We start from the raw sequence: 18451 nt of genomic DNA on the forward strand, positions 1-18451 counted from the left end.
GACCAATGAGTGGCAATGGCAAGGATAAAGATTAAGGATCAATATTAAAAAGTATTTTCTAGTCTTAAGGCTATCAGGAAGGAAGGAAGGAGGGAAGGAAAGAAGGAAGGAAAAGAAAAAAGGAAAGAAAAGAAAAAGAAAGGAAAAGAAAAGAAAGATTTTCTTTAAAAGATTGGGGCTCTTCATTAAGCCTGAGTAACTATTTGCTAAGGGAAAACCATGCTATTGCTATTTGCTAAGGTAAAACCACGAATAAATCCTTCCTTTGCCCTAAAAATAGTTAGCCAAACAGGTTTGCAAATATCATAGTAGAATACACTAAAGAATTGTTCCCAACCTTAAATACAATCTTCTATGTCCTCACTGCTTTCTATTATTATTTACCATTCTCTTCCATCTATTGTCCCCCTCCTCTGACTTCTCTCTACCTTATCTTTCTCCCCATTCTAATTTCATCATCCCCTGTTTAGCTGTTTTTAAGAATACAGAAATGAGGGGTGCCTAGATGGCGCAGTCGGTTAAGCATCTGACTATTGGTTTCCACTCAGGTGGTGACCTCCAGGTTGTGAGATCGAGCCTGGCGTAGGACTCCATGCTCAGCATGGAGTCTGCTTATGATTCTCTCTCCTCCTTCTTGCCCCTCCCACTTCTGGTCTCTAAAATAAAAAATAAAAATAAAAAAAATAAAGAAATGAAAAATATCCAAGAAGAAAGCAAATACTTTAGATAAAAGGTCTCTCTCTGTCACAATTGTACCTTTCTATATATATATATTTTTTTTTTTTTTTTCTTACTAAATTTTCCTCCTCTCCTTTCTTTAGATATGTAAGTAAATTCTGTGGTCTTAGAAATGATAGACTGAATCTTACTTTCCTATTTGACAAACAGTTGCTTTTAATTTTCTCTTTATTTTCCTATTTACACAATAACAAGTATACACTCATATAAAAAAAAGTCTTTGACAAAATTCCACAATTCAAATGTCTATCACAAAATTCATAATTAAATTCCTCTACACCGTATGGCAGTATCTTATTTATAGATTATACCAAATAAGAGACTGGGTGAACACTGATATGGCCTTTGATTCATCCTAGACATTCTTTTCAACCCCACTGAAAAGATATTGTCCACCTTAGAACCTTGTTACTTAAGTGTGATCCATAGATTACCACATTGGCATCCACTGGGCCTTATTAAAAATGCAAATTGTTGGGCCCCACATAAAACTAATGAATCAGAATCTTTGAGGATAGAACCCAAGTATTTGTGTTTTAACAATCCTTCCAAATAATTTTTATGTACCTAAAGTTTGAGAAGCATCAGTTTAAAACAGTGATGTCCAATGGAAATATAATGCGAGCCACATAAATAATTTAAAGTTTTCTAGCAGCCACAATTAGAAAGGGTAAAAAGAGGGGCGCCTGGGTGGCTCAGTCGGTTGAGCAGCTGCCTTCGGTTCAGGTCATGATCCCAGGGTCCTGGGATCAAGCCCCGCACTGGGCTTCCTGCTCAGTGGGGAGCCTATTTCTCCCTCTCCCTCTGCCTGCCACTCTGCCTACTTTTGCTCTTTCTCTATCAAATAAATAAACATAATCTTAAAAAAAAAAAAAGGAAAAAAGAAACACAAAATTAAGTTTAATAAGCATTTTATTTATATAAAATATTATCATTTCAATATGTAATCAACACAAAAATGGAGTCATTTTACTTTTTTTTTTTTTAAGGACTGTCTCTGAGGTTATAAATCATCTCAATTTCAACTAGTCCCCTTTCAAGTACTCAAAAGCCACACGGGGTCAATAGCTACTTTATGGATAGCCCAGGTCTAGAATTGGGTTCTTAATAGTGCATTTTCTGAGTTCTGTTTTAACATTTGTGTTAAGGTAGACATAGTTGGACCCGAGCCGAAGGCAGATGCTTAACCATCTGAGCCACCCAGGTGCCCCTAAAAAGTATTTCTTAATTTGGGATCTTTTCCATTTCTTGCCTGTGAAATCCTGGAGTTTTGCTATCAGCAGCTTTGTAGTTTGAGAAACAAAGAAATCATAGCTAAATATTTAAAAGAATGAATATATCTGGAAATCCTTGCTCTCAAAAAAAGTCACTCATCAAAGGTGTAGTTTTTTTCAGTGTTTGAATTTTTTAAACATTTTATCTGTATATTTGCATCAAATATTTCTTTATGAGCAAAGTGTATGTTTTACCTACTTAAAATGTCTAAAAGTTAGCTACATTTGTTTATCTATACATGATTATTAAGTGCATTTAATATTGATAATTTAATGAAAAGTATTCCTTGCCCGATGGATGCATACATTTTTTAAAGAACAAGCAGAATCATATAATATGAAATGCTATGTAAAGTTTCCATGTAAAAATTTATGTCTAATGCTGTTAAAATCCTATGCTTTAATCAGGGAGTGAATCAATCAAGTTTTAAAGAGAAAAAAAAAAGTGTGGTTAATGAACCAAAAGCATCAGCATGCATACTATTAGAGTCATTCACAGCACAACACAGTATAAATTAGTTCATTCTGTTTCATATAAAATAACTACTTCTTGTCTTCTAAAACAAACAAAAACCAATTCAATTAACAATTGAAGAACTGATTTTTTTAAAAGTTGAATTTTCATATAATATTGCCTTTAGTTCATTTTATGATTATTCCCTTTTGATTTGACATAGCTATCTTAACTTTTTTTAAGGTTACTAAATAGATATACTCCCACCAGACACTGAACATACCTCTATTACAGCACTTACAAAAAATTATAATTTTACATTTACTTATCAATCTCTATCCCAAAATAATGAGCTTCTGAGGGCAGGAACTAAATTTCTGCCGTTATGAGGAGATATCACAATGTTTGCACATACTAAATAAAACTCAGTGCTGAATATATGAATGAATGAGACCTGAAGATGAGGAGATGTGCAAAGTATGACTGTATAAAATGTTCCAAATCTAACTTTAAACTAAATAGTTAATATTTAACCAAAGCAGTATGACATATCATGGCAGTATGAACTTAACATATTCAAATACTTTACAAATATTCTAATGGGTCCACCTACATTCAATACGTGTACTTCTTCTTTTACTTTAGACATGAATCACTGATGTGCAGGATCATGAATGTCACACAGTATTCTCTACTACTGCTCCAACAGCCCTGTATAACTACAGAGAAAAAAAAATTGTTTGTTCTACCTAAATGTGCTAGCTTTCTTAAATCTCAAAGAGTTAATACAATGCATTGCTTGTTTTTTAAGTGGTAGTGAAACAGCCCAAATTTCCAAGTGAATGTATCTGTCAACAGAAGGCTCTGAACACTATTAGCTTCTATTAAAAACTTAGAGAATAAAGATGTGCTGTATTATATAGCCCATTATACGACTATTACGCTAGAAAATTATATCTAAACTCTACCTTACTAAAAACACAAAATATTGATATTTCCTTAGTTGTTAGTGACTTTGTTATGAGAGTAAAATGACCATAAGCCACACACAGTTAAAAATATGGCATCTAATACTTTTGGCCTTCATCAAGATCTAGTTGTACAGCAAACAGAAAATAATGTAGTATCTTTTATTCAGATAAGAAGATACATTACTGACTTACCATGCATTTCTCCAACTAGAATCACTCCTTTTTAATGAGCTTCTAAAAAGTATTTTTTTTAAAGAAAATTTTTTTTTTTTTATAGATTTTATTTATTCATTTGAGACACAGAGATACAGAGAGAGAGAGCACAAGCAGGGGGAAAGATTTCTTAATTTGGGATCTTTTCCATTTCTTGGCTATTCTTCCCTTACCTTGACAACTTCAAACAAAGAATTAATCTTTTACTCTCTATTTTGTTTTTAATGTTATGACTATTTTTTCCAATTTAACAATTTTGCAGTTGGTCATTAATATTCACATACATTCATAACTCAAAAAATGCAAACTGCAGTAATAAATGAGTCACAATGAAAAAGGAAATAACTTTGCTTTTATTTATTAACTTGGTATAAAACATATTCCCATGGTGTGATTCTCTTCCAGTTTTAACAAAATGGATAAGCTACAGTTTTATGGGAAGTAAGATTTATACAAAATCAAACTTCAAAAAGAATTTTCTTCAACTGCCTACTTTTCTGGCTGGTGTTTCTTCTCCTAAGGCCAAATGTTAGAAACTTTTAGAAATAATCTTTAAGGCTAAGTATTTAAAACATTTTTTTTTAATTTATAAAAGAATTTATACGCCTATTTCATTATTCCATTAAATCTTAAAATACCAAAATTCACATGACATTAAAAACTCACTAAGAGGAATCCATGTAAAAGTACATTAAAGCAAGAAAAATCATAAGTAATAAAGTTCACACTTTCAGGGTTGAGTAATCTAAACATAAAAAATGAATAGCTAAATTTATAGCTATGGACATAATTCAAAGGCTGATATGATATAACCTTGCAATTGTAAACAGTTTTCCTGTACTAAAAGTAATGCTTTGATACATTATATCAATAAGAGAAAGAATAAAAACCATATGGTCATTTCAAAAGATTCAGAAAAAGCATCTGACAAAGTACAATATCCACTCATGATAAAAACACTCAACAGGGTAGGTCTAGAGGGAACACACCTCAATATAATAAAGGCCATATATGAAAAACCCACAGCTAACATCATATTCAACAGGGAAAAATTGAGAGCTTTCCCCCTAAGGTCAGGAACAAGATAACAATGTCCACTCTCACCACTTTTATTCAACATAGCACTGGAAGTCCTACCCACAGCAATCAGAAATCATAAAGAAATAAAAGGCATCCAAATTGGTAAGGAAGAAGTAAAACTTAAACTATTTTCAGATAACATGATACTATATATAGAAAACCTAAAAGACTCCACATCAAAAAACTACTAGAATAAACAAATTCAGTAAAGTTTTAGGATACAGAATCAATGTACAGAAATCTGTTATATTACTATACACTAAAAATGAAGCAGAAGAAAGTAAAATTAAGAAAATAATCCCACTTACAATTACACCCAAAACAGTAAAATATCCATTACTAAACTTAAGAGGTGAAAGATCTGTACTCAAAACTAGAAAACATTGATGAAAGAAACTCAAGACAAAGCAAAGAAATAGAAAAACATTCTATGCTCACGGATTGGAAAAAACTAATATTGTTAAAATGTCTATACTACCCAAACCAATCTACAGATTTAATGTAATCCCTATCAAAATACCAAAAGTATTTTTCACAGAACTAGAACAAACAACCTTTAAATTTGTATGGAACCACAAAAGACCCCGAATAGCCAAAGCAATTAATCTTTGACAAAAGAGGCAAGACTATCCAATGGGAAAGAGTCTCTTCAACAAATGGTGTTGGGAAAACTGGACATCTACATGCAAAAGAATGAAACTGGACCACTTTCTTACACCATACCCAAAAATAAACTCAAAATTGGTTAAAGACCTACATGTGTGACCTGAAACTATAAGAATCCTGGAAGACAACATGATGCATTTCTCTGACATCAGCCATAGAACATTTTTCTACATATGTCTCCTGAGGCAAGGGAAACAAAAGCAAAATAAACTACCGGGACCACATCAAAATAAGAACTTCTGCACAGCAAGGGAAACAACCAACAAAACTAAAAGACAACCTACTGAAGAAGATATTTGCAAATGACATATCTGATTAGGAGTTAGTATCCAAAATATTTAAAGAACTTAGACAACTCAACACCAAAAAAACCAACAAAAACCAAATAATTCAATTAAAAAATGGACAGAAGACACGAACAGACATTTCTCCAAAGAAGATGTACTGATGGCCAACAGGCACATGCAAGGATGCACTACATCATTCATCATCAGGGAAATGCAAATCAAACCCACAATGAGATATCACCTCACACCTGTCAAAATGGCTAAAATCAAAAACTCAAGAAACAACGCATTCCAAGGATGTGGAGAAAAAGGAACCCTCATGCACTGTTGGTGGGAACGCAAACTGGTGCAGCCACTGTGGAAAACAATATGGAGGTTCCTCAAAAAGTTAAAAATAGAACTATTCTAGAATCCAATAATTGCACTACTGGGTATTTATCCCCAAAATACAAAAACACTAATTCAAAGGGATACATGCACCCCCCTATGTTTATTGTAGCATTATTTACAATAGCCAAATTAAGGAAGCAGCCCAAATGTCCATCGAAAAATGAATGGATAAAGATGTGGTGTACGTACACACACACACACACACACACACACTATGGAATATTATTCATCCATAAAAAGGAATGAAATCTAGCCATTTACAACAACACGGATGGAGCTAGTATATAATGCTAAAGCAAAATAAGTCAGTCAGAGAAAGACAAATACCATATGATTTCACTCATATGTGAAATTTAAAAAAAAACAAATGAGCCAAGAAAAAAAGAGAGAGAGAGAGAGAAACAGAAATAGACTCAACTACAGAGAACAAACTGATGGTCACCAAAGGGAAGGTGGGTCAAATAGGGTGAGGGGGATTAAAGAGCACACTTATCATGATGAGCACTGAGTAATGTGCAGAATTTTTGAGTTGCAATATTGTATACCTGAAACTAATATAATACTGTATGTTAACTGGAATTAAAATTAAAAACTTAATAAAAAAAATTGTATGACACCCCTAAAAAAAGTGATGCTTTACGGTCTGTAGTTTTGAAAACTTGGGGGGCTATATAGTACTAAATTGATAAATGTTTATCAGACCATTTAATACTTATTCTAAAATATATAACTCATATTGTTAATTTTAATTATTCTTTAGGTACTAATTCTTATTAGGTAAGTATTTGTCCCTGAATATACAAAGGAAGAAACTTCCTTTGTATATTATACTGAACCTCCTAGTTTTACTGAACCTCCTAGTTTACTAAATGGCCTTCATTCTGAGATTGTAAAACTATGTTGCACTTCCCATTCTTTTAAGATAATTTGTTTTTTTTCTTTTCTTTTTTTTATTATGTTAATCACCATACATTACATCATTAGTTTTTGATGTAGTGTTCCATGATTCATTGTTTGCGTATAACACCCAGTGCTCCATTCAGTACGTGCCCTCTTTAATACCCATCACCAGGCTAACCCATCCCCCCACCCCCCTTTTAATAGAGAATTTTTTAAAAGATTTTATTCTTGGGGCGCCTGGGTAGCTCAGTTGTTAAGCGTCTGCCTTTGGCTCAGGTCATGAGCCAGGGTCCTGGGATGGAAGCTCCATATCGGGCTCCCTGCTCAGAGGGAAGCCTGCTTCTCCCTCTCCCACTCCCCGTTTGTGCTCCCTCTCTCGTTGTGTCTCTGTCAAATAAATAAATAAAATCTTAAAAAAAAAGATAAAAAGAAAAACTTCCTCAAGTAATAATGCTCCCAACAAATAATTTTATTATAAATAAACTTTAAAGTAATAGATACTTACTATTTTTAATATTAATTGATTAGGCTAAAAGTTTGTTTTAAAGGTAACCACTCTTGATTTTCAAAAAAATCATTCTTGAATTAAGACTGTTTTCTTAATAAGAAAAAAACCTTTTACATTATTCAAGAGGTGTTATACTGAATGATGAAGCATTAGAAGGACCACCATTATTAGCAGAAATTAAAGTAAGATATCATTCACATCATTGTTATTTACTATTTTGCTGGAAGTTCAAGTCAATACAATAAGTCAGCTATAATTACAAGGGAAAGAGGAAGCAAAAATGTCACTTTGCAGATGTTCTGACTGCAAAACCCAAAAGAACTAAAGTTTTATTTTAACAACTAAGTGGATTCAGAAGGTAGCTGAACACAAATAAAAATATAAAAATCAACACAGATTTCAAATTGATCTCTAACAATAACCACTTAGAAGTTATAGTGGGAAAAACTCCATTTGCAACAACCAAAAAATGTAAAATACGTAGGAATATTTAAAATGAGATATGTATGGAAAGCATGAACCAAACTACATCTGAGACACAAAAGGACTTAAATAAGATATAATCTGTGTTCTTAGATTTACAGAAAAAACGCTGAGAAGTTTTCAATTCTTTCCAAATTAATTTATAGCTTATTTCAATTCCTATAGGAATTTTCAGGAATGTGAAAATGCATTTCCACAATTTCTGTGATATACTAAACCCACGAAAATAAAACTGTTTAACAGATTTTTTAAAGAGAAATTTCCTCCATAAAGCTAATATAATTAAAATAGCATGGTTAGAACACAATAGACAAATAGATTAATGGAACAGAATAAAATTCCAAAGCTGGCCCAATTACATTAAATTAAGCAATTATTATATGTTAAAAGGAGCATTATCAACCAATAGGGAGTAGATTAAACAATACATGGTGTTGAGAAAATTGTTTAGAAAAAAATAAAATTAGATCACCTTACACTATATATCAAATAAATTATTAAACATAAATAAATCAATTATAAGAAGAAGAATATGTATATTTTATAAAGAAGTTTCCATTAGGAAAAATGATTCATTAAATTTTTATTATTTCACAAAAGATCTCATTTACAGATTTCAGTGTCTACATAATGGTGAAACTCTAATCTTTGTTTTACAATGCCAAATGGCTACTCCACAAATCTGAATTACAAGAGATAAAAATGAAAGCAATTAAACCATGTAAGGTAGCTTTCTAGAGGAAACATAACCATCATGGACTATCAAATTCTACAGAGGTAAAAAAGACTATGATACTGACCACACCTTTAATATCAGGTTCAAACATCTATAATCACAGCAAAGACACTGTTACAGATTAATCAGTACAAATTAATATAGATTAATCAATCTATTACTATAAGCTATTTTCCTTTAAATATCAAACTATACCTTTCTGTTGAGAATATATAATTTTTAATCAGATACTAGTATTATTAATTCATTTGTAAATCACTGTATCAATCAAAAGTCCAATTTATATGCCACATATTCTTTAACACATTCAAAACATATTGGGATAGTGTTTAATTGATTAGAGAAGCCAGTTACACAAAACAAACAAGCAAAGGGGAAAAAAGAGGGGGAAGGCAAACCAAGAAACAGACTCTCAACTATAGTGGATAGGGGCGCCTGCGTGGCTCAGTTGTTAAGCGTCTGCCTTCGGCTCAGGTCATGATCCCAGGGTCTGTATCCAGCCCCGCATCGGGCTCCCTGCTCTGCGGGAAGCCTGCTTCTCTCTGTCCCACTCCCCCTCTTGTGTTCCTGCTTTCGCTCTCTCTCTCTCTCTGTCAAATGAATAAATAAAGTCTTAAAAAAAAAAAAAACCAACTATAGAGAATAAACTGATGTTACCAGAGGGGAGGTGGGAGGAAGGATGTGTTATATAGGTGATAAGGATTAAGGAGGGCACTTGTGATGAGCACCCGAGTGTTGTATGGAAGTGCTGAATCACTCTCTTGTACACCTGAAACTAATATTACACTGTATGTTAACTAATTAGAATTTAAATAGAAACTTAAAAAAAAAAAAAAAGCCTGTTACATCAATCAAGTATATGGCCACAGAAAATCCACAGCTACCTGTCCAGGTAGAGTTACATACAATCCTATCCTGTTGAAAAAGAATGTCAAGAAAACAACCCCCAACACTTCTCTCTCAACAATAACTTAAAAGTGTAGTCCTTAGTGATAGTAAGTCAGCACTGGTACTATAAATATTGAGGACAGATCTTCTTAAGTATATTTTTGGCACAGAGCATCATTTCAAATCACATTTCTCTTACATATTTTACTCTCTCTTAGGAACATGAGAAGTTTTTCAAATTTAGCAAACTTAAGAAGCAAAATGGTAACATTTATAGCTAATGTTAGAAAACCAGATCCTCGGGCGCCTGGGTGGCTCAGATGGTTAAGCGTCTGCCTTCGGCTCAGGTCATGATCCCAGGGTCCTGGGATCGAGTCCCGCATCGGGCTTCCTGCTCCTTGGGAGCCTGCTTCTCCCTGTTTCTGTCTCTCATGAATAAATAAATAAAATCTTAAAAAAAAAGAAAAGAAAAGAAAACCAGATCCTCTGCCAATGTTTTAATCACAAAGTACAAATACCAATGGAAGCTTATCTCCCTCTGCAGACTGCACATAACAAGAGCTTTTTTGCTCCTTATGAAGTATAGCTTAAAAGCACATCAGAGGGCAAACACCAACGAGTATCACAGTTACATCTTGCTTCTGCTATTAATCTCATGGCCTGTGACAGATTTCAAGATGGTCCTTCTCATTCTTCCAATCAGATTCAAGCCTTTCCACGATCCCTTTCTACAACTCCTGAATACCAATATATTTGGATATACACTGTTCTCTTTCTGCGCTTGACTAAATGCACAGAACATATCTTGGGACCTATATGCTTTCTCTTCCTTAGAATCTAACCCTTGAACAATGAACTTAAGTTCACTATTTTAAATGTCTTCTTTTAAATGTCCTTTCCTACATTGAATTACCCAATTGGATTTTATTGATGACATGCATTTTCCATCATATTATACTGGGTGGCCCAACTCTTAAACCTACTTCAATCAGCCACAACCCACATTCAAGAAACAATGGCCTATATAGCTGTAATAGAAATCAAGTATTTGTAAATATCTTATAAAATTTTAAAAATGAGATTCAATATGTAATCAATATTTTTCAAAACTGTTAATGAGATAGTTTATATATTTTTTGGTACTAAGTCCCTGAAATCTACAGTGTGCCTAAATTCAGACTAGCCTCACTTCAAATGTTCAATAGCCATGTCAGATCATGAATACTGGACAGCATGAGTTTAGAAGATTTCTGTGGAAGACTAATGAGTATAGTGTTCCCTGGGTTTTTCCATGTTTAATGTTTTTTTATAGCCTTGATACTGAGCAGGCTGGCTCAGTATAAAATTCCTATTTCTTGATTTTTTAAAAAATACTGTTCCATTATTGAATTGCTTTGTATATTGCCACTGAGAAGTCTGATGCCAATCTGATCTTCTTTCCTTTTTAAAATAACTTCATCTTTTTGAATGGAGACCCTAAGGATTTTTCCTTTGTACTTATTTTTACTTTTTTTTATTGTCACCAAGTGATGAATTTATTTGTGAAAGAAAAAGCTGTTCTTCTGTTTTTCACTTAGACACAAATAAATGCATAAGCAAGAGTTTTACTAGACTAAGTCTCTGAGTTGCCCATTACAGGTCAATTTTTGCAAGTACATGGCTGCCTCTTTCACATCATGTAAGATTCTGGTCTGTCTTTTCTTCAGAAAAGTTCTTAGTTTTAAATATTAGCTCTGTTTCATTGTTTTGTTTTTCTCCTTTAGGGCTCCAATTGTGTGTATACTGGATCTTTTCCCTATCTTACACATCAATCATTTTCTCTCTGATCCTTTATTTTGTCTTCATTCTTTTGCCTGTTTTCCTCAATGCTCCATAATAAATTTTCAGTAACCTCTATTCTTTCCTGTTGTCTCATAATCTAGTTTTAATTTCTAAAATGATTCTTTTTCTTCAACTTCTTCTAGTCAACTCTTCTTTTACATCACCCTGGTATTTATCCACTTCTGTTTCAAGTATCTGAAACTCTTACTTGAGGATTTTTTTCTTTTCATATATGCAAAGGCTTAAAGATATTTAATTTAGGTTGTGGTGTTCTGTTACTGATAACTGCTTTATGGTTGGTTTAGGAAGAAAACTTTTAATAGCTAAAATGTTGGTTCTTATTTTTTGCTTTATTCACTATAGCAATTTGTATGTTTATCATCTGCAATCTAAGACCATATCTTAGTATTTTCCATGCTAGGACTTTTTCTTAAGGCAATTTTATTAACTATGTACACTTGGGCTCCTGGTTCAACCAACTTTCCTCTCGTCTTTTCCATGTAGTTTCTGCAGTCTCAATGAATTCTATCACGGGCTCTGACGCTAAGTAGGCTACATTTTGATATTTATTTCTCTCCCTAATAATTTGAAGGTCTTAGAGTCTGTCTTCTAGTTATGCTTAAGGGGTAGGTTATGTTAATTGGTTTTACTTTATCTCTTTGATGATCTGTATAAGTTTTTAGAGAATGTGTGGAGAAACTGAGATTTAGGTAGCTGCCATTATTCAATGGCAATCCAGGATTCTCAATTACTCAAGAATTGTCAATGGCTTTTTAGTTGACCATTTTCTCTACTTTAGTCTCCTCTATTCTACAAACACTATCTTTACTTAGTAAAAACTGAACTTTTGATAATTTATGATTAGCACCACTAATAAGCTCTCATGGACAATGGACACAATAACTAGAAGAGTCACACGATGGAAAAATACGTAAAGGAGGTTAAAACATAATGAATTCAGCTTGCAAAAGAAATATATCACTTCTATGGTGCATTTGATAACTTAGGGTAAAAAGTAAAATCAAGATATTACCATGAAAGAAGTAAAATAATTTTTTGTTTCCACTAAAACAGCAGTAATCTTTCATGTCCAGTGATTTCAGATTTAATATGGCTATTGACAAACAGTTGATAGGGGCGCCTGGGTGGCTCAATCATTGAGCGTCTGCCTTCGGCTCAGGTCATGGTCCCAGGGTCCTGGGATCGAGCCCCGCATCAGGCCCTCTGCTCTGCGGGAAGCCTGCTTCTCCCTCTCCCACTCCCCCTGCTTGTGTTCCCTCTTTCGCTGTGTATCTGTGTCAAATAAATAAATAAAATCTTAAAAAAAAAAGAAAACAAAAACAGTTGATAACAAGTTTCAAAGTCCCTTACTTAAGAAATAATTTGGGTATTCAAAAGTAAGTCAATTCAGAAATACTGAAGGCACAAAACAGACTAAAAGCAAATGACAACAGTAGGTTCTGTTAGAGAAGATTCATAGAGTAATCTACATTAGCGTCTTCTATACATAATCTGGTGTGTTTAGGATTATAGCTTCAGAAGGGAGCCAAAAATCAATATAATGAATAAAAAAAAGAACAAAGGCTAAGAAAGAACGTAAGAATTGATATTGCGTTAGGAGTGTGGACTAGAGACTAAATACTTTTTTCTTTAAAGTAAACTGGGTTGTTCTACAGAAAATAAACAATTCTGGGACTCTTGTAGGAAATAGGAATTGTCATTAAGCTATTAATTAAAAAAAGTTAGAGCACAAAGGTACATGAGGCAATGAGACAGAGGAAAACAGCTTAATCCTTTAGGACAAGAATTGAAAGCTGTGTTGGTGATCATGCTGGCATTGTTTTGTGGTTCCCTCAGCAACAGAACATGGTCCCCATGCTCTTATAATGGAATAGAATTTTTTATTATGAATGGACTGTTAATTTTTCTTGTCTGTGGGCTTTTGATTTATGCTAGTAGTTTGCCTTACAAGGGGATTTAGATGTCATATTCTCTAATGACAATTCCTGTCCTAATGTTTAGGCATAAAAACACAGCCTATTGTTTTAAATTTTCAAATAAGCATGGAACAGAGTAACCATACTATAATAAGCATTTACAGAGAATCTTCTATGCTCTGAATCAAAAGAGGTAAGAGTGAACAGAATCTGATTTCTTAGAGGGTAGCTTTCAAATATTTACTAAAAACATTTTAAAACTGAGATCTAAAGTATTTATATGAATGAATGAATGCTTCTATTATTTAGATCAGAGATTTACACAAAATGCTTAAGCAAAATGTTTTCCATAAAACCTAGTAAGTATTAAAATTATCTAACACTTGTCTCTTAAGATTCTGACATATATACTATATTTAATGTTCCTCAAAAAAAATTTAAGAAAGAAAACCACTCTGAAGTCATACATCAATTTCAGATTATGGTAATTTTTTATGTATAATTCAAATATACTAAATTTCCAGTGTAAAAATTTTAAAAAGCATAATTTCTTTCCTCTCAGATTTGTCCTTTCCAATGACAGGTTAGTAGATTGTAAAATAAAATTTTAAGTTTAGATTTCTATTACACACATTACCATTTTATACTTGATCATTTTATACTTGATCAAGAAATCATTGTTTCTTGATCAGGTTCAATTCTGGTACAAGCAGTGATATTTTTAGCTAAAACACCCGATACTAAGGAAGAATTATGACACTAGAAGGTCTCTGCAAAAAAAAGCCAGTACAGATTTACTTAAGTTAAATGTTTTATAATTTTACCTTTAAGAGGGTAAAAGTAGCAATGGATCAATCACTTCAAGGAAGAACAACTGTAGAAAATAAACATCTTACTAGTATTTTTTTTTTTTTACTTTTGTTTAAAAGCCATGTGCTAATTTTTTAAAAATGTATCAATAAAATATCTATAAGATAAGTCTAATTCAAGAAAAAAGGTTTATATATCATTCTCATCTTTAATAATATAATTTGAGACTATTTTAAAGAAAAAGCAAAAATTTAAGACACAGTATTAAAACCTATCTTTTGGAAACACTTTCACATCTTACAAACTCAGCGAAAAGCCACACTTTACTCAGAATGTAATTTTTTATTTTATAGACTAACAGTTCAAATCCAAATCTAGACTCTGCCAGAGCCAGGCAAGTAACCTTATAGTGTCTGTTTCTTTTTCCTTTACACGGTGATGATAACACCTCTTCATGGGACTAAAGGAAAGTTTAAATTAGATAACAGATATATCCCCAACTCCGGTGCTGAGTACATAATAAGCACTCAGTCAATGACAGATAATCATTCTTAAGTTAAACATTGAACATCTGCATGAACTTCCTCTTCCTGTGTCAAATTCTTTTGTGTCAATAGTCTTAGATATGAGGACACTTGAATTTTGTTACGGATTCTTAAAAAGACATATTCCTTTTGCTCCCTTCTTGGGGAGTCAATAGTTAAATTGGTAGAGTTTGTTGTTTTTATTGACACCTTGTGGCTATTTGGCCTTAACACTTTATAATATACATTTCAAGGCTATTTTCAATAAATAGGTTCAATGAGTAAGTCTGTAATGGATCTGAAATTTAATCTAACAGTTATATACTTCTATTTCTTAAATCTATTCTTTAAAAAGTTATAAACTTTGGCTTCCTTTTTTCATTTCTTTTCTTCAACTTCAGTTCTCTATCAGTCTTTCCAAGAGAGGGCTGAGCAACCCTCTACATATAACCAAGAACACTGCCTTCATATCCTTCAGTTTCTGAAGAAATGGTCCATTTAGAAAATTCTTTTTTCTAACAAAGAAAAAACCAGGCCATTAAAAACGAAAGAAGAGTATAATAAAACAACTCTTCCAAAAAAATGAACTTGAGATATTCAATTTAGACTAATTACATGATTATGTAAATCTATCTATACAGGCATATAAAACTCAGGTCATCACATGGTTCTTTCTAGTCTTCTAGACCCATGCTATACAAAAGAACTTTCTGTGATCATGGAAATGACTTAATATCTGTGATCCTCAAGAAGGCAGTTACTAGCCAAATATGGCTATTGAAAAGTAAGACTAAGGGCTCACATTTAAATTAAATTAAATTATTAAATTTAAACAGTCACATACATCTACTACAATGGACAGTACAGCCTTAGACACTCTCCTTTCCTGTTCTTTCTCTTTACCATGGTGAACCTTATTCAGATGCTCTTACTGAACTCCTTGTTTCAAACCTCTGTCATCTCTAAGATTGAACTTGACAGAGTTACAATCTCAAAAGCAAAGAGAATTACTGAAAAAGAATTTTCCAAGCTAGTTTTAAAATGTGCTTTTTGATGAAGAGTACCACATTCAATTATTTTATATTTTCTAAGCACAGTTCACTAAGAAATGAAAAATAAAATAAAAAAGAAATAACACACACATCTGAGTGCTTGAAATTAAAACTCTAACAGTATATACTTTCTCCTAAATTCTTTGTCAGCTACATAATTAATCCCAGAATAAGATAATGGTACAATTAAAAACAAGTACAGCACAAACCATAGCACAACAAAGCAGAACCAAGGGAACAGATAAAAAATCATTCTGTACCCGTCTATTCTCTGTGATAATACAAAAATTAATGAATGGAAATATGATGGATCAAATGCAACAATCCAGTGTGTTAGCCAATGAAGAGTTGTATAATTTTTTTTCTGAGCTGTATAATTTTTATCACAAGCATTATTTACCACAGCATCAAAGATCAAGTCTTACCTCAGTTTTAAGGGATTTCTGAATGACTGCTTATGGCTCTTTCCAATTAAATCTAAGCACAAGCATTATTTATATTTCATAAACATTACTTTAAAGTGAAATTATTAAAAAGGTGACCATAAGATCTCAGAAAAAAATTCGAGGTGTTTTAAGCTCCCCTCTGTTTCTCCTCCACAGTCTCCCCACATATACACACACGCAGTCTTTTTCAAAGAACAAATGTAGGTGTTAAGAAGGAAAACAACTATGGTGCTTATCTGTTAGGAATGAAAGAATGGCCTCTCTCTGGGGCTGGAATTAATGCCATCACCACCAATCAATTCCTCCTTTCTTCTGCCTATCAACTTGGCTTTCAGTACCTCCAGGGTGGGCAGGTGGGGTGGGAGGGTGGAGCATGTAAAACAACCTCAGTATTCTGGGATAGGATTCAAAAGAATTCAAGTTATGGGAATGCAAGTTATGTGCTAAACTACATACCAATTTCTGAATGACTGCTGATTTAATTTTTTTGTTTGGCATTTGAAACATAATGAAACTTACTATTTTGAGCCAACGCTTGAAGTAGACAATCCAAACATCCTTCTAAACTATCCTCAGTTCTGTCAACAGCTGTTAACTTCAACTTCTTCAAGGTATCACTGAGATTATCTGTTTATAGAAAGAAGAGAAATAAGAACTCTAACATATGATCATCATGTTTCATGATGGTTAACACTAACAGGCATTACTGTGAATTAACTTCCACATACATTACAAAATGGCAATGGCCTGTACCATTACAAATTTTTTAAATAAAATGTATCCATTTAACTCAGATATTAAATATTCATTCTGTATACGTGAGATACCAGGAATATTCAGGAATAATACAGATTGTCACAGAACATCTTTTTCAGGATTCAGGATTCTTACACCATATTTAGCTTGTTTAGGAAACCAGCCATGATTAATTGAAAAAAAAACTGAATGTCCCCAAAAAATTACATTGCTTTGCAAATAATATTTTGTTTCATTTTTGGCTTCCTCTGCTGCATTTTAAAGACATAAAATGAAAATGAAGGTTTAGAAAAGTTTCAAAATAATATGACTTAAAATAATACAAAGCTGATGATTATAAAACCTACTTCAACACTGCCATTTGAAAAACCCTTCAAATCAAAATACTGCTATAAGCCTTAACATGTACATTTTGGATTATAAAGCCGTGCTCTCGTCCTAAGTTATATATGGATTCCCCTATTCCACAGATTGTCAAAATTTCTTTACATATTAAAAATTCAGGGCTTTTATTTACATCAATTATTTCTATTGACATTTAAAAACTAAAAATTAAAACAGAATTTTTAAGATTCATTTTGGTAATTCACTTGACCCTAACAGTTATAAAATTATTTGTTAACAGTAATATTTAAAAAAAATATATTCCAAAAACAAAAAACTCATTAAAAATAGTATTTTTCTACATTTTTACAAATCTCCATAATGTCTGCCTTAATAGAAAATAACTGGATTTTCCTATCTGCTTCTGTATTCAGTCTTCTATAATTTGTTGTTTGGGTTAAGTAGATGAAGAAAATTCAGCCTTACACACATAGTTGAAAAACAGGAGAGTATTTTAATAGCCTTTTCAGATAACTGTGGATATTCTTTGACGCCATACCAAAACTTGACAAGTGGTAGTTTTTTGAAGGTTGGTTGCCATAAGAAATCTGAAACAATATTAATAAATGCTTCCAACTCTCACATTCATATCCACTGATCTCTTACACTTTGAATCTTTCATGGATATAAGATATTTATCATCAATGCCCTGGTCATTAAAAGAAATTAAGTCATGGATTTATGCCTATCTTCCAAATACTGACATATTTCATTGTCCTATTTCAAAATATAACATTCGTTAGTATCACCCACTAATCTTACTAAAAGACTCTCATAAGTACTGGGGAAATTTCAAGCTGAAGGCATACAAGTTTCCCAAAATTCTAATTTTCTCTTACAAACGTCAATTTTATTACCAGCAATAAATATTGTCAGTTGTTTTCCTTAAATGATAAATTAACTTCATTCATTTGTGAGAAAATATCTGCCAAATATGAAAAACCAGTTTGTCAGTTCTTTCAAATAAAAAATGTTTTTCCATGAAAAAAAAGTACGTTGGTCAGCTCATAAACAACTGCACAAGTGCTTTTATTCCAAACAGGCATCAGACTTTGTAATGCAACTGAAGTGTTTTATATGTACCTCCCATCTCATTACAAAGAATATTTTTAAAATGTGTACACAGATATTGA

The 18451-nt window shown here is 32.5% G+C and overlaps 1 protein-coding gene across 5 annotated transcripts in view; it reads right to left on the minus strand.

Annotated features, from left to right (window-relative positions):
- The window catches only part of RAP1GDS1 (Rap1 GTPase-GDP dissociation stimulator 1), a 156642-nt gene that overhangs the window by 111516 nt on the left and 26675 nt on the right, over positions 1-18451 (minus strand). For 4 of the 5 annotated variants that reach the window (XM_035004472.1, XM_035004470.1, XM_035004469.1 and 1 more), the window contains exon 2: positions 16698-16805. In XM_035004472.1, coding sequence (XP_034860363.1) covers positions 16698-16805 — 108 coding nt within the window. Of the gene's footprint in view, positions 1-3079; positions 3672-16697; positions 16806-18451 lie in introns of those variants that run through there. The other variant, XM_035004471.1, reaches the window with a different exon arrangement.

The sequence above is a fragment of the Mirounga leonina genome, unplaced genomic scaffold (assembly GCF_011800145.1).
Source record: "Mirounga leonina isolate KUSES-001 unplaced genomic scaffold, KU_Mleo_1.0 Mir_129, whole genome shotgun sequence".
Classification (NCBI taxonomy): Eukaryota; Metazoa; Chordata; class Mammalia; order Carnivora; family Phocidae; genus Mirounga; species Mirounga leonina.